Raw genomic sequence first — 25,129 nt, 5'->3', positions numbered from 1 at the left:
GACGGGGCCATGTATCGTCAAATCTTGGGCATTGAAAATGGGTCGTGGATGGGTATTCCAGCTTGACAATGACCCAAAACACACGGCCAAGCAAGGGAGTGGCTCAAGAAGAAGCACATTAAGGTCCTGGAGTGGCCTAGCCAGTCTCCAGACCTTAATCCCATAGAAAATCTGTGGAGTGAGCTGAAGGTTCGAGTTGCCAAACGTCAGCCTCGAAACCTTAATGACTTGGAGAAGACGAAATCCCTCCTGAGATGTGTGCAAACCTGGTGGCCAACTACAAGAAACGTCTGACCTCTGTGATTGCCAACAAGGGTTTTGCCACCAAGTACTAAGTCATGTTTTGCAGAGGGGTCAAATACTTATTTCCCTCATTAAAATGCAAATCATTTTATAAAATTTTTTACATTCGTTTTTCTGGATTTTTTTGTTGTTATTCTGTCTCTCACTGTTCAAATAAACCTACCATTAAAATTATAGACTGATTATTTCTTTGTCAGTGGGCAAACGTGCAAAATCAGCAGGGGATCAAATACTTTTTTCCCTCACTGTATTTTCCCCTCTTAGAACTGATTTTATATAAATATTGTTTGTTTTTTAATGAAAGCAAGTGTTCTAATCTTCACTAGTTTTGTTCATAAAATTCTGTAAAACTTTTGTGTTTTAGCAGGCATCCAAACTGTCATAGAGGTATGTGAATGCTTTACTTATAAACATATAGAATCGAATAGAAACAATTATTCACTCCACCTGACAGGCAAAATAGGAGCGATATCCTTCTGATGCTTCTCAACATGTAAAACAATCAAATGAACAACAAATAATGTGTCGTCCTCTAGATGTTGTTTGAGATATCTGTGTGAGGATACTTTCATCCTTTTAAGTTTTTCTGTCTTGTTTTACCAGCTATCAATAGACAGTGTGGCACTTGTATAAGATGGATGTCTTGGAGATTGTTGTCTTTATGCTTACTGCTAACTTCACTAGGCTTTTGATCAAACTGAGCACTTGACAACTGGCATATTCCTATTGTTCAATGATAGCATACCGCCTCAGTGATTTTCGTCAATTATATACATCGGAGACAAGTTCACAGTAGATGGTAGATGTATTTCCTGTTCATATTACAGTTCTCTGATTTCCCTCTTGTGATTGAATGGGATCTAAACAGCAACAATATATTATAGTCTCAACCTGCCAGAATCAATAGAAAATGTTATACCCCGGTCCTCTGCTTTGTGTCAGGGCTAAAATCACAGGCAGTATCTATATCTATGGTTAAAATGCCCTAATCTCTATGGCCTGTTTAACTTTTCCCCCAACAAACCCTTGCCTGTCTTGTGGGCCTCAAAACAAATCTGACTTATAGGAGTGTCCTCAAAAGAAGGCTAATCGATCCACCTCATTTTCGAACGTTTCTATGGGCACAGCCAAACAACGGAAGTGATGGATTCGACTTCCGCTTTATTTCCCTACTGCAGTGCGTCAGTGGCAAACTTGCCAGAGTAAATAATTTGAAAAAGTTCATTTATAGAGTATAAAAGTCAAGTAAATAAGTGTATGTGTAATTTTATATTTATTTAATTCAAGTTCGCTAACGTTAGCTAGACCTACTAGTAGGATAGTTTTGTTGTGAGAATAATGTTAGTTGTGTTGTGGCAGAGTTAAGGCCACCAATCCAATAACTATAACTGTAACTATAATAATATACTATCGGCTACATAACTAGAAAACGTTGGTGAGCATCCACACTAGAGGAAAGTTTATAGTTTATCGTTCTACAGTCCTACACCTGTCAATCATCTGATCAACACATTCTACTGCATGCGGACTATTAATAAGGTGGTAACCCAAGACCATTCAGGAGGTCTCTAACGCAGAGATACTGGTTTTGACCATTCAGTGCTTTCAGGGTGTGTTCATTTTCATAGACACAACTGCAAGTAATACTTCAATGTACACGTAAGCCTAATGAAAAATAATATAGTAACACATGTTCTAAATGTACCAATTCAACAACAAACGCTGTTTACCCTGCACATCTTTTACAGCATGTCATTGCCTCGTTCCTCAAGTGGTTTGTAAGTGATTTAAATGTTTCTAATAGTTGTCAATTCGTTTGGGTCTTCTTGTTCACTGTGCTCATCTCTGTATGTCCTGTGCATCTATTTGCAATGCATCAGTGCAACAATGTTATCATAACCGGCCAAAAGTGATCACACCAATGCATATTCGTTCCTCAACTTTCCCGACATGCATTTTCTAAGCTGTAGGCCTGTTTTACATTCAGCAATTAGCAAGGGCAAGCCTGCTTCTTTCCATGAATGGGCTATAAGGCCTAGTATAAAACATGATTCAAATAAATGTCCTATAGATTTTGTAGCCTATAGATTTTCCTGGGATTTCACGAAAAGAGGAGAGTTGCGTCCGAGGCGTATAGCCTATTGTGTATGTGTAGCTGAAGTAAGAGGCTAAATATTAACTAGATATTAGGCCATTCATTAGCTAAATATTAGGGCTATAGGCTAAATATTTACTTGTCAAAGTGCAAGAAAAAGAAGTGAAGAAATGGCAGATCTGTAGTGCGTTCCTCCAGGCTGCGCTCTGTGGTCACAGGGCACGCAAAGCTCCACTATTGATTAGGCCAAGGCCTACGTTTATAGACAAGAAAATGATTATACCTGGGCTACAACAACATAATGCAATGAGGAAAGTATTATTGTTATCAAGTGAATACACAAGTATTGTCCAGAGGGTGTAAACTGTGATGTAGCCTAATGATAATAACCTCACACCTCCTGTTTTGTTTCATGCATAAATAACGGCATAGGCCTACAGGCTAGGCCTGACTATGCATCCATGTTGATCAGTTTGGGTCTATTCCCTACAGTTTAGAAGGCCCAGAAATATACATTAGCAGGCCACCCATATGGTGTAGGCCTATTTTGTCAGGATATAGCCCGGAGTTAAGATAGGCATACTATAGGAAAATATAGGTTTATCCTTTCCAACTCCCGCCGTTAAAGAAAATAAGTGTTAATATGTGTCCAACAAGCTTTTGTAGTCTGGCTTTTCCTGGGACTCCACAAGATTTAAAAGGAGTAGCCGTGACAGCGGAGAGGCAAGGTGTGTACTTGCGCAACAGAACACTGAAGACAGACAGGCTTGAGATGTAGCCTAAGTTAGAAGCTTATGAAGAATGTTGTGATTGCTTTCAAGTGAGTGCAAAACTCTAGTCTAGGCTGTAAACTGCAGTGAATATCCTATGTCATTTGAATAACTGCTCAAAAGCCTGGCGTTTTGAATTCATATTGATTTTGAAATAACTGCATCTAGCCTACCATGTTGTTGTCATGTTGTGTTGCTACCATGTTGTTGTCATGTTGTGTTGCTACCATGCTGTGTTGTCATGTTGTGTTTCTACCATGCTGTGTTGTCATGTGTTGCTTCCATGCTATGTTGTTGTCTTAGGTCTCTCTTTATGTAGTGCTGTGGTGTCTCTCTTGTCGTGATATGTGTTTTGTCCTATATTATTATTTATTTTTTTATCCCAGCCCACGTCCAGTAGGAGGCCTTTTTCCTTTTGGCAGGCCGTCATTGTAAATAAGAATGTATTCTTAACTGACTTGCCTAGTTAAATAAGGGTTTTTAAAAAAGTATAAAAATCACCTGACTGATTGGACAACCATTTGGAACAGTTAAGTTTTTTCTCAGCAGTTTAGCCTACAAGGTCCAGGAACATTAGCAGGACAGTAACATGGTGTATAAGACTGACCTATAGGAGTGTCCTCACAACAAGGCTAACCTATAGGAGTGTCCTCACAACAAGGCTGACCTATAGGAGTGTCCTCACAACAAGGCTGACCTGTAGGAGTGTCCTCACAACAAGGCTGACCTATAGGAGTGTCCTCACAACAAGGCTGACCTATAGGAGTGTCCTCACAACAAGGCTGACCTATAGGAGTGTCCTCACAACAAGGCTGACCTGTAGGAGTGTCCTCACAACAAGGCTGACCTGTAGGGGCCAACCCTTTCCCTACACCCCTTCCTCTTAGCCTAGCACATGCGGTTGTCTAGGAAACTTGCTCTCCCAAAATGGTCAAGTTTCTCCTCCCTCACGCTGCTCAAAAGGAGGCTGTGAGCCAGACAAGCAGGAGGTTCTCGTCTGGGAGAGAGGAGGAGGAGGAGGAGGAGGAGGAGGAGGGAAAAGGTCCATCTGTGTTTTAAAACAAGTGTCTTGCCCAGAGATAATAGTGCTGCTCTGGGTTATAAATGATGCATTTTGTTCTCTTGGACCTGATAATGGAGGTTTAGGGGAAGGGGAGGAAAGTTCATCGCTCTCTTATCACGGCGCACTGGCATTTCTCCTTCAGCTGTAACATTTCATATCACATCTCGGCTCCTTTAGAGATGGAGCACCTTTTGTGGAGAGATACTGTACATTCCATTTCACCCTCTATATGCTCTGTGCTATATTCATTTGTATCCCATTTGGCACTTCTATAACCTGTTCCGTCAATAGCGATGGTTGTGATAGCTGCGTCTGTGAACTGATAGACATGGGGTTAGTATTGAACGTTGTCACAGCAGTCTCTTACTCTACTGTACACCTCTCTACGTAGATTGACATGGTTTCAATTGTTACCATTTTATGATATCAAGCGAATTGTTGTTTTTAAGCGAAAAATATTACATTGGATTGTATTTTGTTTCCAATTGTTACATTCAAGGGATAATAGGAAAGTGGTTTTATTAGTTGAAAAAATATTTAACCATGGAAATATGATTTATGTATATATACATATAACTAGAATATGTATAGGCGACCAAGGTAAGTCTTAGTTTTCAGTTGGTCACTGAACTAATATTCCTGTTTTAAATGGATACAGTCAAACCACTGTTAATCTGCAGCCACCTAACACTGTCATTTGTCATTTATGACCCTCACTGTAGAGAAATGATATTAAGTTAAATCCAAATTAGATGAAGTTCCATACCAGGAGATGTGGAGTACATTATTATATGGAAGAATATTTGAATACAAAGTCCATCATCCATTAGGAATCCACCATAGTTTTCAAACATTTTATACATTGAGATTTTGTGGTAACATTTCTGTGGTAACATTTCTGTGGTAACATTCTGAGTCCCTTGAATGCCATATTGCCACATAGAAAAGGATTCTATGGTTGAGTGATTGTTTACTACTGAACCTACTGCACCCACCATTCAGAACATACTTCACTGGCTCACATGGACTGAACTACGGTGTTACTGTATGTGGACTGTACCTATATAGATACCTCTTGAATGGAGGTGAGGGCAAATGTTCTTCATTTTAAAAACAGGTCATGTTGTTAGAGATCTAATAGTGGATTTATAAAAGAGGTGATGGGTTCAGCTTTGGGGTGTCTGTCTCTCACTCTCCCTCTCTCCCATCCCTCCACCATCTATTCTTTAAATCACACCAAGATGGCACCCTGCCACTGAGACACTGCTCATTAGCATTCCGAGCTATGCCAGTGAAGAGAGACGCAGTGACAGACGATGAGGTTCCCTATTCCTCTCTCTCTGTCCCTCTGTCCGCATAACAGCAAAACAAACAGATGCCAGCGTGGAGCATCTTGGGTGCTATCTGAGGAGGATCTCTCCACACACAAAGGGACATTCATTGGGCTGCCAAGTATCAGTGGAGACCAGAGAGAGCAGGAACAGACCCCAGAGTCTAGCGACAGATGATGATCTTATCGAAGGGGGAGGGGGTGGGGTGACTCTTTAGTCACATCATCAGTTGCCTCTTGCCAAGAACTGTGGCATTTCACTATTGGGTGTTGAGCGACGTTGAGGGGGACAGAGCGGGGTAGGGTTTGTCAGAGCCCCCTGTACTGGAGCTCACTGAAGGCCAATCTTTCTTCAGGCCTTGTCTTTGATTTGTGAGAAAGGGTTCAATACAGTGAGTGTTTATTTTTTACTTTGTCTTTAAGATTTATTAAGGAAATGAGCAGAGTGAGAAGATGAGAGTGTTGACACTTGAGTTGTAGTCTTTTAAAATAGTCTCAGTACCTCAGAGGAAAAGTTTGATAAACAGTAGTCATTTTGGCTGAGCTAAAGATTTCCCAAAGGAGGCTTCTTCGCTTTGACCATCCAAAATAACATAGATATCAGGGAGTATAGATTGTCCACAGACCCCATTTAGATAAAACCAGTTGTCTATTATCATAATGCATGTCTATATATTTGTTTTCTATAGATAGTGGACTCCTAAATGCTGGTGGCAAATGGAGAGATAAAGTATGAAGGCTTATTATTTTTCAGCTGGTGTTTTTGTTGAGGTCGGAGGATTGTATCTGCAACAGATGTGACACACCAGCTGGAAGCCAAGGTCCTCAGGCAACATTTGGTACGGGACACAAACAACTGGCACACAGACACTGTGTGAGGACCTCAAACCTCCAATTGAATTGTACCCCCCTCTCCCTTCTCTCTCACACACCTACTACCATCCCCCCATCTCATATCAACCAGAGAGAGGGGGGGAAGAGAGACAGAGAGAGAGAGTACTTTAACCACATGTACATCGTTACAACACTGTGTATATATATACTTAATATGACATTTGTAATGTCTTTATTTTTTTTGAACTTCTCTGAGTGTAATGTTTACTGTTCATTTTTATTGTTTATTTCACTTTTTTATATTCTCTATCTATTCCCATGCCAATAAAGCCCCTTGAATTGAATTGAATTGAATTGAGAGACTACCCGCCCGCTGGGGATGGCCGTAGCTAGCGGTCGGTGTGTCAACAGGGCTAAACAGGAACTAGCATCCAAGTGGTTAAGGGCCTCGCTCTTATCAGAGGACAGACAGAATGCATCAAGCGGTGGCTGCATGCGCTCCTTCTCCCTTGCATCGCACTGAGGGAGCCTGCTGCCTCTGATGGTGGCCAGCTGTGCTCCAATGTTTAATCATTTCCCTCTTAATGAGCTTAGCCACTTTCCACCACACCGTCAGTAACGCAGTGGGCAACAGACAGAGCGGAGGAGGAGGACAGAGATAATCATCCCAGTTAATTCTTCCACAAAATAAAGTTTAGTAGCCTGTCTGGACATACAGTAGGCAGTGGTGTCATTGGTATCATACAGAAATGAACGTTTAGAGTATTGAGATGAGAATATTACTCTAGTTTTGGCATATATTTGTACATTTATCCAACATCAAGTAATTGTTGGGCTGTAATGTTCTTGAAATGTAGGTGTATTTTATAGCTGAGTGTGTAACTGATGGCATCAAAAGAGAATGAATTATTCCTAAAGAGAACTCTTCCTGACTCCAGGGTGTGATGTGACCCAGGTGTGTGTGATCTTTAGGAAACAACAACAACGTAGCCTATTGTTAGCGTAGCCACCCGTCACCCAATGTTGTTTACGCATGAGAAGGAGCACATTAGATGAAAGCATTTCCATACAAACAGACTGACACAATAGCGTGTCACAGATACAAGGCTGATATTTACAGAATAGACCTCGTCTGAATAGGTCATTATATCACAGGAGTGTTATTATAAAGTTCAGTGATCATTTCACTTCACTCAACATGCACAGAATACATACCCAGAATACATACCCAGAATACTGATTAGCTACAACATCAGTGTACATCTAGGTTAAAATGTTGCAAACTATAAATGTATGGTTCATACATGTGCGGTAACTACAGTAAGAACGCATCAACTATGAGAAATACATGAATAACTTCTGGGTCTGTATAGATTGTGCCGTACTGTATATTGCATTCACTTTACAGTAACAGAGGCGGGAAGATTATATGAAAATGTGCCTCAATAAAAGGGTGATAAGTTAGAGTGCTGAAGACAATCATAACACTTGGGCTCAGTCAGAGGGAGAGTAGACGTTCACAGGAAGATAAAGCAGATAGTGCTTGAGGGGGGAAATGTGCACTTGAGAGGCCTGCATGACTTTTCTCTCCCCCAGAAACCCAGCGGTGACCACGCTACGGCCCCAATTATCATAACTATTTGATTAATCACTGTCCCAAAAAAGTACACTGAATCTAAGAGATAAGATAGCGGGGGTGTTTTAGCTAGTTGCGCTAACAGTGCTATCCTGTTACACAGTTCATTAAGTGTAGCTGTGCACAACACTAACAAGGGGCCTAGCTTCTTCCTGGATCAATCCGCTGCCTTTCTCGCTGCCTGCCAGTCACTGAGCCTGGCCCTGAGATGTCTCACAGAGATTATCTCTAGAAGACACCTTTCAGGCAAGGTTACCAGCCTGTTTTGATTTGTTTGGATTTGAAACCCTCCAACTGATGATGATGATGATGATGGATTCATTATTTTGGCTTTAGAAGCAGATGGCTTAACCTGCACTGTTTAGGTTTTTATGGACATGAGGGACTGTAGATCTATATGCATGGGGGAAAGAAATAGTCATCTGTCAATGTGCCCTTGAGCAAGGCACTTAACCTTCATTTGTGCCGGGGGTGCCGTACTACTCTGGCTGACCCTGTAAAACAACACATTTCACTGCACCTATCTTGGGCATGTAACAATAAAACATATTTTTTTATGGATATGATTATTTGTCCATTGTAAAAATGATATGTATGTAGAAAAAAATACCAAATAGCAGGACACTTCACAAGATGGCTATCACAGAAAAAGAAAGAGGAGCACTTTTGCAATGATCTTTGAGGTTTATTTAAGTACAAATTCTACAAATGACTGTGTTTTGTAGGGAACTGGAGGATTTGGCTGACTGTTTTGAGATTCCTGGTGTTTTATGATATGCTGACTGTTTCGATGCTTGGTGTTTTATAGGAGAGCTGGAGGATTTGGCTGACTGTTTTGAGATTCCTGGTGTTTTATGATATGGTGACTGTTTCGATGCTTGGTGTTTTCTAGGAGAGCTGGAGGATTTGGCTGACTGTTTTGAGATTCCTGGTGTTTTATGATATGGTGACTGTTTCGATGCTTGGTGTTTTCTAGGAGAGCTGGAGGATTTGGCTGACTGTTTTGAGATTCCTGGTGTTTTATGATATGGTGACTGTTTCGATGCTTGGTGTTTTCTAGGAGAGCTGGAGGATTTGGCTGACTGTTTTGAGATTCCTGGTGTTTTATGATATGGTGACTGTTTCGATGCTTGGTGTTTTCTAGGAGAGCTGGAGGATTTGGCTGACTGTTTTGAGATTCCTGGTGTTTTATGATATGGTGACTGTTTCGATGCTTGGTGTTTTCTAGGAGAGCTGGAGGATTTGGCTGACTGTTTTGAGATTCCTGGTGTTTTATGATATGGTGACTGTTTCGATGCTTGGTGTTTTATAGGAGAGCTGGAGGATTTGGCTGACTGTTTTGAGATTCCTGGTGTTTTATGATATGGTGACTGTTTCGATGCTTGGTGTTTTCTAGGAGAGCTGGAGGATTTGGCTGACTGTTTTGAGATTCCTGGTGTTTTATGATATGGTGACTGTTTCGATGCTTGGTGTTTTCTAGGAGAGCTGGAGGATTTGGCTGACTGTTTTGAGATTCCTGGTGTTTTATGATATGGTGACTGTTTCGATGCTTGGTGTTTTCTAGGAGAGCTGGATGATTTGGCTGACTGTTTTGAGATTCCTGGTGTTTTATGATATGGTGACTGTTTCGATGCTTGGTGTTTTCTAGGAGAGCTGGAGGATTTGGCTGACTGTTTTGAGATTCCTGGTGTTTTATGATATGGTGACTGTTTCGATGCTTGGTGTTTTATAGGAGAGCTGGATGATTTGGCTGACTGTTTTGAGATTCCTGGTGTTTTATGATATGGTGACTGTTTCGATGCTTGGTGTTTTATAGGGAACTGGAGGATTTGGCTGACTGTTTTGAGATTCCTGGTGTTTTATGATATGGTGACTGTTTCGATGCTTGGTGTTTTCTAGGAGAGCTGGAGGATTTGTCTGACTGTTTTGAGATTCCTGGTGTTTTATGATATGGTGACTGTTTCGATGCTTGGTGTTTTCTAGGGAACTGGAGGATTTGGCTGACTGTTTTGAGATTCCTGGTGTTTTATGATATGGTGACTGTTTCGATGCTTGGTGTTTTCTAGGAGAGCTGGATGCGTTCCACAAGGATGGAGAGCGCCGTATCCACAGCCGGCAGCAGCTCCCTGTGGGAACCACATGGGGACCTTTCAACGGGAAGATCGAGATGAACATCGATGGCAGCGGCATGGTAGGTCATGCTTTTAATGTCTGTCTCTTTCTTTCACTTATTCTGTCAGAGTCACATTGTTACTGGGGCTGCTCTGGGAACATGAAAAAACAGAGAATACCATCAAATTATCTGTCACCCATTTTCCCAAGACTTTGGTCCGTAACCTAACCTTCACTTTCCTAAAAAAGTTAGTATTTTTAGTTCACTAGTCATCTGTCGTTCCTAGAGGCCTTGCTCGCCAGGCTACTTGCAAATTCCTTCCACCAGTACAATACAGTGAGAGTGAGTGGGTAGGGGTAAAGCCTGTTCTACTGGAAGGAGGAGGCAACCAATTCCCATGATAGAGTCAGACCCATAGAGTTGACTGTTCAGGGATCAAATTGGCCCTCACAAAAGGCTTTGATGTGCATTCATTTCAACCATTTAATCTGCATATTTTACGACTAAACACTTTAATTGGTGAATTTTTTAGTTGAGTCCAGACCCTCGATTCAATGAACTAACGATCCATTATATTTGATGTTACTATCCTCACCCCAGCTTTACACCAATCAGCTGGCCCCGGTTGTCTCAAGAAGTCCCAGTGAAGTTCCTCTTTAACGGCTGGAAAATATGTTGACCTGGTGCTCTGGTGAAATGACGAGTCCTCCAGGGTTTTGATATTTCATTTTGCATTTGGATTAATTAAGAAAATTCTTATTAAAAATTGTAACCAATCTCACGTTCATCCTGTTAAGAAACATAAGGAAAAGTCCACGAGGATTTTAGACTCAGAGGCCCTGCCCGTTCTTGTGGATTTCTTTAACCCTATAACTTTATTAAATCATTCTCTGAGCTGTTTCTGACTGTTTTCTAAGCTCCCCTCACGGTTCTAAAGTCATCAATGGCTTTAAATATTTCATCTAACCATGAAATATGGACTCTTTTCGGGTCCAGGCCTGTTATCCTCAAGCAAAGAGTGATTCTAAGGATGAACACCTCAAGCCACTACTGTGCATGACATGCAAATATAGTTCTCTTCCATTTTTGCATGAATTTACATGAAAGGTGGGTAGCCAATGTGACAGTCTATTGCCCTCGTAGTGAACAACTAGTGTCAAACGCATCCTCATATAGTTGAGATGCAGTTATCAGAGTATTTGTACTAAAGGTTTCCTACATTTGTATACTTCATAAACATGAAGTTAAGATGCAGTAAGTAACGCTGCGTGCTGAACTAAATACATTTTAAAACTGTTCACATTCTAAGAGACTGAGCTGTTGGACAATATTGTAATGTTGTTAGTCACAGCCCTCTGCATTCGCCTGAATCCTTCCCTGAGATCCTCCTATCTTCATGCGTCTAACTGAGCCAGGTGCTAGGCTTCTACCTGTAATGGGTTGTGGAGGGGTTACAAAGAATTTAACATCTTCTCTCAATTAAAGGTAGATGAAGAGCTCTCTGGCATATTGCCTTTAAGGATATCTCCTGTGTGTGTCTATTCTCATGGGTACATAAGCTATGCTTCGCTGCTTGCCCTCCTCTCCTCTCTCTTCTCTTAGTCTCAGTCATCTCTCAAATGAGCTGCTGGCTGTTAGCAGCTTCTCACAATACCTCATTAAAGCCTAGCTGAATTCGAGTAAGGTATTTTGGTTTTATTGAGCTGCCTGTTTTACTGTGATACGAACATACTTCATATTTGCCAAACCTATAGATAAACAAGAAAGCTGGCAATCAATTCCCTCCTATTTCCATCAGTGACTCATCTTACACTGCACGGCTTGTATTACCAACCACCTGGTTGTTAAGGAGTTTTGCTGGTATATATACAGTAGTACTGTAAAAACCCCATTGGCAACTTCCCCAGAAAGGTATTTTAGCTCCTGTTTTCTAGTGAGGGAGGAAAGGGACTTAGTTGTATTCTGCTTCTTAACAATACTGCCATTAAAAGACAGAACGCAGCTCTAATGTCTCACCCAACCAGAGAAAGCCTTAGGAGGTGAAATAAAATAGGGACTAAGAGAAAGGAGCAATGTGAGGGAGAAAGAAAAGAGAAAGCTGGGTAGTTTTGATGCATGTCAGACCAGCCTCGTGTTCCTCTACAGGGTCAGGAAGGCAGTATAAAGCATTTGAAGGTAGAAATAAACCCTGATTGTTTCATGGGTCTCTACTTCATTCACCCAAGAGTGGCTCTCAGTCATTCTCATGAAGTATGACCTGTAGGGACTATTAAATCTCTTCACTCTGTGTTAGATTGTGAAACCACAGAGGTGAGTGAATTACCCAATGGAATGGCAGCTCTAAGGCATTAATGTCACCTGTCTTTCTCTCTCACACTTTGAAATCCAAGCTGGAAACACGTGACCTTCTCGTGTGATATTGATATGCCCTCGATGGAATGGAAAAGGGTCTTTCAGACACGTCACTCGCAGACTTCTGTATCTAGATCAAGGCGTCTTCCATGATTGTAGCATACATTCAAAGTTAGCTAGTACTGTAAGCCATGCGGTCTCACCACTTGAAAAAGTCCCATGATGCAGAGATTCATTGTGATTATTCCATAAAGCTTGCACTTGTGGTGCTGTCCATCATAGTAGTAGCAGAGATTGTCAGGGCTGGCCAGTTGTGAGTCTGATGATTACACCAATGAGGAGCGTAGTGTTCAGGAGTCAGAGTGGACAAGTGGTAACTGCATGCAAACTGTGTTAGCTAGCTGAGCTAAAGCCTAGGATTCAAGATGGAGGAGCTAATGCGATTCTTCAGGTCTCAGGCAAGGTTTCTCATCACCAGTGGTGTAGTGGAGGATAAGCACAGTTTATGCACCTTTTTTTATTAATTGAGCGAGCGTTTATCCATTTATTGCCAGAAAATGTGTTGGTTACTGGTGTTACTTTATTCAGCGTTGGTCAGCGTTTACTTTTGGGGGGGGTTGAACAAAGCTAGATCAGCTTTAATATTCAGGGTTGATTTTGGGTTCTATCTATTTAATTGTTTGCATCATTTAAAATCCCCCTTTTTTTTTTGTTACACTACCACCCCTCCCCTGATTGGAGTAAACTAACGGACTACATTTTTCCATGGCAAAAATGTGAACACAAAGCAGACCAAACCCCTGCTCTGTCAAATGTGTGCTATAGCTGAAAATAAATCAATAAATCAATGTGACTCTGGGTGACAACATAATGATGTATGTTTCTAATATTAGGGCTGTTATCCTGTTTTGTTTTCTTACCACGATACTTACGAGTTTTTTAATTATTAAAAAAAATATATATTTCACCTTTATTTAACCAGGTAGGCCAGTTGAGAACAAGTTCTCATTTACAACTGCGACTTGGCCAAGATAAAGCAAAGCAGTGAGACAGAAACAACACAGAGTTTCACATGGGATAAACAAACGTACAGTCAATGACACAGACAGAGTATGGCGATACTGGTATCATCCCGACAGCTATTTTCACTCATATGTACAGTACATGTAGTCAAATAATTATACATATATTCCTAATTTACCATTTGGCTCAGGGTTTTTCAGATCCCCTAACAATACAGTTTGCAGGTCTAGCTGAACCCTGATATAAAAGAGAGCTACCTACCTTTTTTTTACCACTACATCATGTCAGCTTATCCAACCACATCCATTCCATAGTTGGGTGAGAGGTGGTGAGTCAGTAGTGCTGGTCCCCAGACAGAGGCAGCAGGCAGAGGGACCTTGGCGGTCCCATCTACTGTGGCTCTAGGTAAGTCTGCTGTGGGTCTCTATGGGCTACTGTGGCTCTGCTGTGGGTCTACTGTGGCTCTCTATGGGTCTACTGTGGCTCTCTATGGGTCTACTGTGGATCTCTATGGGTCTGCTGTGTCTCAGCTGTGGGTCTCTATGAGTCTACTGTGGCTCTGCTGTGGGTCTCTATGGGTCTACTGTGGCTCTCTATGGGTCTAATGTGGTTCTCTATGGGTCTACTGTGGCTCTCAGTGGGTCTACTGTGGCTCTGCTGTGGGTCTCTATGGGTCTCAGTGGGTCTTCTGTGAGTCTCTATGGGCCTACTGTGGCTCTGCTGTGGGTCTCTATTGGTCTACTGTGGCTCTCTATGGGTCTACTGTGGGTCTGCTGTGGGTCTCTATGGGTCTACTGTGGCTCTGCTGTGGGTCTCTATGGATCTACTGTGGCTCTCTATGGGTCTACTGTGGCTCTCTATGGGTCTCAGTGGGTCTGCTGTGGCTCTCAGTGGGTCTACTGTGGCTCTATGGGTCTACTGTGGCTCTGCTGTGGGTCTCTATGGGTCTACTGTGGCTCTCTATGGGTCTACTGTGGGTCTCTATGGGTCTCAGTGGGTCTGCTGTGGCTCTCAGTGGGTCTACTGTGGGTCTCTGTGTCTACTGTGTGTTTCTATGGGTCTGCTGTGGGTCTCTATGGGTCTACTGTGGCTCTGCTGTGGGTCTCTATGGGTCTACTGTGGCTCTGCTGTTGGTCTCTATGGGTCTACTGTGGCTCTCTATGGGTCTAATGTAGTTCTCTATGGGTCTACTGTGGCTCTGCTGTGGGTCTCTGGGTCTATTGTGGCTCTCTATGGGTCTACTGTGGCTCGGCTGTGGGTCTCTGGGTCTATTGTGGCTCTCTATGGGTCTACTGTGGCTCTGCTGTGGGTCTCTGGGTCTATTGTGGCTCTCTATGGGTCTACTGTGGCTCTCTATGGGTCTACTGTGGCTCTCTATGGGTCTACTGTGGCTCTCTATGGGTCTACTCTGGGTCAGCTGTGGCTCTCTATGGGTCTGCTATGGTTCTACTGTGGCTTTATGGGTCTACTGTGGGTCTATATGGGTCTCTGTGGGTCTACTGTGGTTCTCTATGGGTCTACTGTGGCTCTCTATGGGTCTACTGTGGGTCTATATGGGTCTACTGTGGCTCTCTATAGGTCTACTGTGGGTCTCTATTGGTCTACTGTGGGTTTACTGTGGCTCTCTGGGTCTATTGTGGCTCTCTATGGGTCTACCGTGGCTCTCTATGGGTCTACTGTGGCTTTCTATGGGTCTACTGTGGGTCTCAATGGGTCTACTCTGGGTCGGCTGTGGCTCGCTATGGGTCTGCTATGGTTCTACTGTGGCATTATGGGTCTACTGCGGGTCTACTGTGGTTCTCTGTGGGTCTACTGTGGCTCTCTATGGGTTTACTGTGGGTCTCTATGGGTCTACTGTGGGTTTACTGTGGCCCTCTATGGGTATACTGTGGCTCTCTATGGGTCTACTCTGTCTCTACTGTGGGTTTCTATGGGTCTACTGTGGCTCTCTATGGGTCTGCTGTGGCTCTCTATGGGTCTAATGTGGTGCTCTATGGGACTACTGTGGCTCTCAGTAGGTCTTCTGTGGGTCTACTGTGGCTCTCTATGGGTCTACTGTGGGTCTCAGTGGGTCTGCTGTGGGTCTCTATGGATCTATTGTGGCTCTCTATGGGTCTACTGTGGGTCACTATGGGTCTCAGTGCATCTGCTGTGGGTCTCTATGGGTGTACTATGGGACTACTGTGGCTCTCTATGGGTCTACTGTGGGTCTCTATGGGTCTACTATGGATCTCTGTGGGTCTACTTTGACTATGGGTCTGCTATGGTTCTACTGTGGCTCTGGCTCTACTGTGGGTCTTCTGTGGGTCTCTGTGGGTCTACTGTGGCTCTCTATGGGTCTACTGTGACTCTCTATGTGTCTACTGTGGCTCTCTATAGGTCTACTGTGGGTCTCTATGGGTCTACTCTGGGTCAACTGTGGCTCTCTATGGGTCTGCTGTGTGTCTCTATGGGTCTACTGTGGGTCTCTATGTGTCTACTGTGTGTCTGATGTGGGGCTCTTTGGGTCTACTGTGGGTCTGCTGTGGGTCTCTATGGGTCTCAGAGGGTCTGCTGTGGGTTTCTGTGGGTTTACTGTGTCTCTGCTGTGGTTCTCTATGGGTCTACTGTGGGTCTCTATGGGTCTCTGTGAGTCTACTATGGGTCTCCGTGGGTCTACTATGGGTCTCTGTAGGTCTACTGTGTGTCTGATGTGGGTCTCTGTGGGTCTGCTGTGGGTCTCTATATGTCTACTGTGGGTCTACTATGGGTCTCTGTGGGTCTACTATGGGTCTCTGTGGGTCTACTATGGGTCTCTGTGGGTCTACTATGGGTCTCTGTGGGTCTACTATGGCTCTCTATGGGTCTACTGTGGCTCTTTATTGGTCTACTGTGGCTCTCTATGGGTCTACTGTGGCTCTTTATGGGTCTATTGTGGCTCTCTATGGGTCTACCGTGGCTCTCTATGGGTCTACTGTGGCTTTCTATGGGTCTACTGTGGGTCTCAATGGGTCTACTCTGGGTCGGCTGTGGCTCGCTATGGGTCTGCTATGGTTCTACTGTGGCATTATGGGTCTACTGCGGGTCTACTGTGGTTCTCTGTGGGTCTACTGTGGTTCTCTATGGGTCTACTGTGGCTCTCTATGGGTCTACTGTGGGTCTCTATGGGTCTACTGTGGGTTTACTGTGGCCCTCTATGGGTATACTGTGGCTCTCTATGGGTCTACTCTGTCTCTACTGTGGGTTTCTATGGGTCTACTGTGGCTCTCTATGGGTCTGCTGTGGCTCTCTATGGGTCTAATGTGGTGCTCTATGGGACTACTGTGGCTCTCAGTAGGTCTTCTGTGGGTCTACTGTGGCTCTCTATGGGTCTACTGTGGGTCTCAGTGGGTCTGCTGTCGGTCTCTATGGATCTATTGTGGCTCTCTATGGGTCTACTGTGGGTCACTATGGGTCTCAGTGCATCTGCTGTGGGTCTCTATGGGTGTACTATGGGACTACTGTGGCTCTCTATGGGTCTACTGTGGGTCTCTATGGGTCTACTATGGATCTCTGTGGGTCTACTTTGACTATGGGTCTGCTATGGTTCTACTGTGGCTCTGGCTCTACTGTGGGTCTTCTGTGGGTCTCTGTGGGTCTACTGTGGCTCTCTATGGGTCTACTGTGACTCTCTATGTGTCTACTGTGGCTCTCTATAGGTCTACTGTGGGTCTCTATGGGTCTACTCTGGGTCAACTGTGGCTCTCTATGGGTCTGCTGTGTGTCTCTATGGGTCTACTGTGGGTCTCTATGTGTCTACTGTGTGTCTGATGTGGGGCTCTTTGGGTCTACTGTGGGTCTGCTGTGGGTCTCTATGGGTCTCAGAGGGTCTGCTGTGGGTTTCTGTGGGTTTACTGTGTCTCTGCTGTGGTTCTCTATGGGTCTACTGTGGGTCTCTATGGGTCTCTGTGAGTCTACTATGGGTCTCCGTGGGTCTACTATGGGTCTCTGTAGGTCTACTGTGTGTCTGATGTGGGTCTCTGTGGGTCTCTATGTGTCTACTGTGGGTCTACTATGGGTCTCTGTGGGTCTACTATGGGTCTCTGTGGGTCTACTATGGCTCTCTATGGGTCTACTGTGGCTCTTTATTGGTCTACTGTGGCTCTCTATGGGTCTACTGTGGCTCTTTATGGGTCTACTGTGGGTCTCTGTGTCTACTGTGTGTCTGATGTGGGGCTCTTTGGGTCTGCTGTGGGTCTCTTTGGGTCTACTGTGGGTCTGCTGTGGGTCTCTATGGGTCTCAGAGGGTCTGCTGTGGGTCTCTATGGGTCTACTGTGGGTCTAATGTGGGTCTACTGTGGCTCTCAATGGGTCTACTGTGGGTCTCATATGGGTCTACTGTAGATCTCATGTGGGTCTACTGTGGCTCTCAATGGGTCTACTGTGGCTCTTTTTGGGTCTACTGTAGGTCTCTATGGGTCTCCTGTGAGTCTGCTGTGGGTCTCTATGGGTCACCTGTGGGTCTGCTGTGGGTCTCTATGAGTCTACTCTGGGTCTCTATGACTAGGGAGTGATGGATGATGCTGGGGGAGAATAGTGGTACATTACAGTTGTCAAGGCGGGACTAGCAGACAAGAGGAAAGTGAGAGAAAAACAGGGGGGAAGAGCATGACAGGTAATCTGGACATCTGTAGGACAGAGATAGGGTCACATCTCCAGCCTTTATCAAAGAGGAAAGCAGATTTCACAGCTGATGGAAGGCCGTGGCAGCAGCCCCATGCTGCAGGGGTGCTGGGTTTGTTGTGAGGTACTGTAGCTATCCACACACAGCCTGCTGCTGCTGTAGGGACCTGTTAACAGACACACACACCTCTGGCTAGACACTCCAACCAACGTTGTTCTTCATGCTTTATCAGTGTTAGATGATCACACTAGGTCTAAATGTCCCTCCATTTTTCCCAATTGATATTGTCTTCAAAGAAAGAAATATAATGCCGGAATATAATGACGGAATACGTTGAACTGATTTCAGGTTCTCAGTGCGTTGTATCAACTATACAAATAGAATGTTCTCTCAATAAATGATTTATCCCAGAAGGACACAGGTTTTTGGCCTTTCTAGGGAGTTTTTCCTAGGGAGTTTTTCCTAGCCACCGTGCTTCTTTCACATGCATTGCTTGCTGTTTGGGGTTTTAGGCTGGGTTTCTGTACAGCACTTTGAGATATCAGCTGATGTACGAAGGGCTATATAAATAAATTTGATTTGATTTGATTAAACAAAGTAATTGCCTAAGGTTGGAGTATTGTGTAGTGTGTGTAAAGGAGAGGGAGAGGGCACAGAGAGAGAGGGAGAGGGCCCAGAGAGAGAGGGAGAGAGAGAGAGAGAGAGAGAGGCAGAGGGCCCAGAGAGAGAGAGAGAGAGGCAGAGGGCCCAGAGAGAGAGAGAGAGAGGCAGAGGGCCCAGAGAGAGAGAGAGAGAGGCAGAGGGCCCAGAGAGAGAGAGAGAGAGGCAGAGGGCCCAGAGAGAGAGAGAGAGAGGCAGAGGGCCCAGAGAGAGAGAGAGAGAGGCAGAGGGCCCAGAGAGAGAGCGAGAGAGGCAGAGGGCCCAGAGAGAGAGAGAGAGAGGCAGAGGGCCCAGAGAGAGAGAGAGAGAGGCAGAGGGCCCAGAGAGAGAGAGAGAGAGGCAGAGGGCCCAGAGAGAGAGAGAGAGAGGCAGAGGGCCCAGAGAGAGAGAGAGAGAAACCATTGAGGGAGAGCCCAGACAGAAATAGAAAGTGAGCTGTCCAAAGCTGAAACCCCAGCTTGTCAGTACCCTGTTTGGTTGTGTTCTGTTCTCTCTCTCTTCTCCTCTCTGACTGATGGAGCTGCCAGCGCTCAGCCTCCTCCTTCACTTCTCTCACTTCTTCCCCTGATCAATCAGACTATTAAGCTCCAATTACACCAGCCAGCCCCTCCACACAAGCAGGTGAGCGACAAGCACATTCAGCCAGCCCAGCCCAGGCTCGCACGGCCCAACCAGCCAACACTCCCAAATTAACTCAAATGAATAGTGACACTCAGACATAAATGTCTGCAATCGGGGGCTAAATGACACGTCTGTGTGGAAGCTATTGAGTAGCAGGTGTCTTAAAAGTAGTAATTACACAAAGCGGGACAGGATGTGAGAACAGGTCCACGGCTGGGCCAGAGTAGGCCCCAGCGTGCTGGTTAGCTGGGTTCTGTCTCGAGGTGTTGATAATTGATTCAGGCTAATAATAAGCTGCAGATTTGGAGGCCTGTCTGTTCTAGATGCGTGTTGCTGAGGCTGGAGCCTCCTGCTCTATGCTCATAATGCTCATTATAAAGGTCTATTGTAAGGCCTGGTTTCAGTGGATGCTGATCTTTTTACTTTAGCCCTCAGTTGGTAGTGATGCAAAGATATTTAGGACAGCAACCCCTAAAACAGACAGAAAACAGGGTATGTTTCTACAACAGGAGGCAGGTGAGTTTATATCATTAATGGTCATATCCTGGGAACACTACATTTGCTGTTGTTCCTTATATATCAGAAGGAAATGAAAAAGAACAAGAGAGAATGTTTTTGTATATTGTAAGCTATATTGTCTGTGATATATCATCCGGTGTGATGTGTTTCTGAGCGGAGAGACAGGAAGCCACATCAGGGAAGCAGCTGGCAGTGGAAATATTGTCGCAGGTGAAGCAAAGGGCAGAGACAAACACTGTGTCTTGTTCTTAAAAATGTGTGTGTTCACATTAAGATATTAAGACATTGTTTTAGTTTCACAGTTCTTAAAAAGAAAATCTACATTTCTATCATGAATTTTGTCAGAAATATGTGTATTATATATTGCAACCAAGTGATTGAGACTAGCTGCTACAGTATTCTTTATCGTCTGTAGTATTACGTGTATTTTCTGAGAAGAGTAGACTCTCCTTTTGGTTGTGAACAGAGAGTCTTACCTAGAGAGTGGAGACAAAAAGGGAAATGACAAGATACTGTCCTAATTTGCAGGTGGGAGAGAGGTGGTGTCTCTCAGGCACAGGAGGGGTTTTATAGTGTCATTTAGAACAAGGTGAGAAATGAGGTCCTGCCGTCCATGCTCCAAAAAAAGCACCAAAAATGATTCAAGCCATCACTCAGACATTTATCTCCTCCCGGTTCCCACCCTCTCCCGTCAATATGTTTATTGTTAGCTACCCCCTAAACTTGAACAAGTGGTGGCGCGGATTTTTCTGCTCCGAAATTATATTTTTCTTCTTGTCATTGCTTCATTAATCAAGAGAAGGCATTCTGAAAAATGTTTTGTTTTGGAGGCTGCAATCTATTTTTTGTGTGTTGTTGTTAATCTGCGCCCGTGGCAGGTTTCCCCTTCGAAACGCAGCGCTAAGCAGCGGTATCGCAGGCCTATTGTTGTAGCCTCTGTCATAGCAAGGAGAGCCTGATGCAGGCCTGGGCTTGCCTGATAAGGAAAGAGGATTCAACATGGCTGGAAAGGAGAATCAGTGGGACTTGAGAGTGGAGTACGGATGGGGCAGGCGCGCACACAGGCGTCCATGTGCGCGCCCACACACATGTACACGCGTGCACACAAACGTATACACACACTCACACGTAAGCATGCACACACATGCAAGCACACAAATCATCATCATCATCATCACACTGGCACATGCCCAGGCAATTATTTACAGTACAACATCCAATTGCATATGTAAGAGGACACCCCAGGATAGTAGTTACAGTACCCCACCTCTCTGCTACTGCTTACTGGCAACACACTGACTGCCACAGCACCATACCAAAAAACAACAATGTATTTGATTTCTTGTATTTTGTATATAAAGTCGACCTATCCTTTCTGTCTGAAAGTAATACCCTCTTGGATGTGGTTGGTAAAACCAGACAATTATCTGCACTAACCGGATTTGAATTTCTATGTTGGACACACAAATAATTTTGGCATAAAGAATGTGGCTCCATCTAATGAAATAATGGCCCTAAATTTTAGGCTGGGAACCAATTTGTGATTGCATGCATCAATTATTTCTTGGGCTTAAACCAATATTAAGACTGGGGTCTCTTCAGATGGGTAAAATGGTAATTATCTGGCGGTCTCTCTGACATTCACTGCGCCCCACATTTCTATCAACACTATTATTGACCAGCACGCACATTAAAGAGTTCACGTTATACCGCATTATTTTGATTAAAAAACACATATTCCTTTGAATTCATCCCTCTCTCAGTCTAAACCATCAGCTCGATGACAAAGATCTGACAACAACGCTTGGTTAGGCATACTTGTGAGTCGAATGGAGACTAGGGTTATGACCTGTGTCAGAGGGGGGTGTCCAGGCCCCGGGGCCATTGTTTGGTGTCTTTCTAAGCTCCTTTCTCTCTCTGTGCTCTGCTGGGATCCATCCTGTGGCCATGCCGCCATGTCGTGGTGTATTAGCTGTGAAGGGCTCAGTGCTGCTCAGTGCTACTGGGGTTGGGGCTGTTGGGGCTGAGCTCCACTGTTTGAGATAATGCATGGTTGACTTGATCTACAAGTGAACCTGACATTCTCCTGTCCTTACATCACCACAAACAGATATGGCTGGTCCCCAGATAAGGAAGTCAGAATTCACTGACTTGCTTTGTGCCTTGCGGCGGTGCTGTGATGGCTACATAGTTTACTCAATCTCACTATACATACAGGGAATGGATCTGTACACTAAATGTTACAGTGAGAATGGATGCTTTTTATGTTGAGTTGGGGCTTCAAATATATATATATATATATAGAGAGAGAGAGAGAGAGAGAGAGAGAGAGAGAGAGAGAGAGAGAGAGAGAGAGAGAGAGAGAGAGAGAGAGAGAGAGAGAGAGAGAGAGAGAGAGAGAGAGAGAGAGAGAGAGAGAGAGAGAGAGAGAGAGAGAGAGAGAGAGAGAGAGAGAGAGAGAGAATATGCTGAGTGTACAAAACATTAGGAGCAGCTCTTTCCATGACCTAGACTGACCAGGTGAATCCAGGTAAAAACTATGATCCCTTATTGATGTCACTTGTTAAATGTTAAATCCACTTCAATCAGTGTAGATGAAGGGGAGGAGACAGATTAAAGAAGGATTTTTATGCTTTGAGACAATCGAGACATGGATTTTGAATGCGTGCCATTCAGAATGTGAATGGGCAAGACAGAAGATTTAAGTGCCTTTGAATGGGGTATGGTGTAGGTGCCAGGTGCACCGGTTTGAGTGTGTCAAGAACTGCATCGATGATGGATTTTTCATGCTCAACACTTTCCCGTGTGTATCAAGAATGATCCTCCACCCAAATGACATCCAGCCACCTTGGCACAACTATTTCAAGCATTGGAGTCAACATGGGCCAGCATCCCTGTGGAACACTTTCGACACCTTGCTGTGTCCGTGCCCCGACTAATTGAGGCTGTTCTGAGGGCAATAGGGGGTGCGACTCAATGTTAGGAAGGTGTTCTTAATGTTTTGTACAGTCTGTACATAACATGCAGTATAGAGGTGTAGAATGTTTATGGTCCTCAATAAACATAATTCAACACCTGATATAAACATGAACATTCAGGAACATTTCATTCATTTGGCAAGATATATTGCATCCTGTAAAAGAAGGAAATGTGTGAAATTTTTACTTGATCTAAATCAATCTAAACTGTCTGTCTTGGTACACTGTGTCTACCACACATCATAACCCAACAAGTACCCAATCTAGCGGAAACATTCATTAACATTCCTAAACCTCTGAGAAAAGTCATAGTGTGTAACTTAGAAAAGTCAATGTGAGCTTCTATGTCAAACCAAAGAGTATATATCCATTAACATACACAACAGACCTCCATTGCAGTGGGGGGAAAACAGAAAAGTGAAAAGAAGTTGAGTGGTGCCAGCTGCTTTGCCATCTGTGTCTGTCATGGCAGTACTTGTGATATGTTGAAACAACTTCCCTGAGAAGTGCTCCAGATAATCCTTGATTGTTTCCATTTGCAAACTCCTGATAGTATTCTACATTACAGTGGGGACTAAAGTTATTTTTGGTCCCGGTTAAAGTTTTAGAGGACTGACCATTCCCTTCAGCAGTCAACACACACACACACACACACACACACACACACACACACACACACACACACACACACACACACACACATACTCTGTCTCGTCTATAATTACCTAAAACACGTTACAGTAGTTCATCATCCTTATCATTATGTTATCAGTATTTTGAAGAACCTTCAGTCCTAGACAACTATGTTGTTCATCCCACTAGTATGCATCATTACGTGCAGGCCCCATGGTCTGCTGGTCTACAGTAGGTACATGTATGCAACTCTGGAGACCGGGGTTCAATCCCCGTCTTCCCACTTTGTCTCCTGTTAATCTGTCTCCCCCGCTGTTTCTAATCTGTCTGAATAAAGCAAAAATGCTTAAAAAAGATATCTTTAAGAAAGCATCATAACATGTAGGCTGCTTGATGTTTTCAGGACCCTTTGATGCCATGCCACTGATGCCATCCATTATTTATAGCATGCTGCCACCACATCACATCTCCCCACACGTAAACCAGGCCACTCTAAGACCCAGTCTGAAATTGCACCTTATTCCCTATATAGTGCACTACATGGGCCCTGGTGAAAAGTAGTATAAGGAATGAATAGGCTGCCATTTAGGACTTAGACTAAGTCTCTACGTGGGGTTGGCCTAGGCTGGGCTGCTGTGTTCTTTTTCCTCTTGGTTGCGCTGGTGGAGGAGTCGAGGAACACAGTGGAGGCTTTGCTTGCTTCACCTCCTCCAACGAGAGCCAGTCCCTGCTGCCGGCCTCTGATAAGTCCGTCCTGTTCCGGCCTCCAGCCCCCATCCAGCCCCCCAGTATTCCAAACCCCCAGCCTTGCTAGCCTGGCTCGGGGCCCACCAAAGCCCAAAGACAAAACCCTGTCAAATGACTCCAGATGGATGAACAGCAGAAAATGAAAGTATTCCGTGAAGAATGCTGATTTGGTCGGTGCTCACGTGGCTCTTCTATCAGCGGAGGCTTTGAGATAAAGAACCCAGATAAGACCAGAGGAGAGGAGGCCTGGACAGTGTCGGCTTCACAGGCCTGGTGGTCCAGCACATTGCAGTGTGTGTGTGTGTGTGTGTTTGTATGTGTGTGTGCAAATGCGTGTTTGTGTGTGTGTTTATGAGGCTGTCAAAACAGGAATATTACACCACAGGGTCGTCAGGAAACTAATTGGGTAACAAAGACCATTTCCCGTCCTGGAACCCCATCTTTTAACAGTCCGTGTGCTGAGACTGTGATAAGGGAGTTCACGTCTAATACATTTAGTGGGGGCAAGTTCACCATCTTTATCTTATTTACTTACCTCAGTGTAAATATGGCCGGTCTTTAAAGGGGATTTATTAAGACCCCCATTTCTCTAAAGTGCACGCGAGAATCAAACTGTTTCTGTGTCATAGGTATACAATCAAATAATTATGCAAATATCAGTAGGTAAAGATTTTTCTGCAGTTCAGGGAAGGCCAGAGGGTTGCACAAAATAGCTTCCTTAAATATAATGCCACGTAGATGCTTTTTTATTGCATCGTGATTTCTGACTTCACAGAGAAGAATAAGAGTTCAAAGGAATGTATTAAAATC

At 44.1% G+C, this 25,129-nt stretch overlaps 1 protein-coding gene across 2 annotated transcripts in view; it reads left to right on the top strand.

The window, feature by feature from the left end:
- LOC106579057 (zinc finger protein ZFPM2) overlaps window positions 1-25,129 on the top strand; it is a 184,060-nt gene that overhangs the window by 101,257 nt on the left and 57,674 nt on the right. For both annotated transcript variants that reach the window (XM_045701938.1, XM_045701935.1), the window contains one exon: window positions 10,098-10,222. In XM_045701938.1, coding sequence (XP_045557894.1) covers window positions 10,098-10,222 — 125 coding nt within the window. The remainder of the gene's footprint in view (window positions 1-10,097; window positions 10,223-25,129) is intronic.

This window comes from Salmo salar, chromosome ssa02, assembly GCF_905237065.1.
Source record: "Salmo salar chromosome ssa02, Ssal_v3.1, whole genome shotgun sequence".
Classification (NCBI taxonomy): Eukaryota; Metazoa; Chordata; class Actinopteri; order Salmoniformes; family Salmonidae; genus Salmo; species Salmo salar.
The sequence above is the reverse complement of the archived record's forward strand: the minus strand, read 5'-3'. Positions and strand labels throughout refer to the sequence as shown.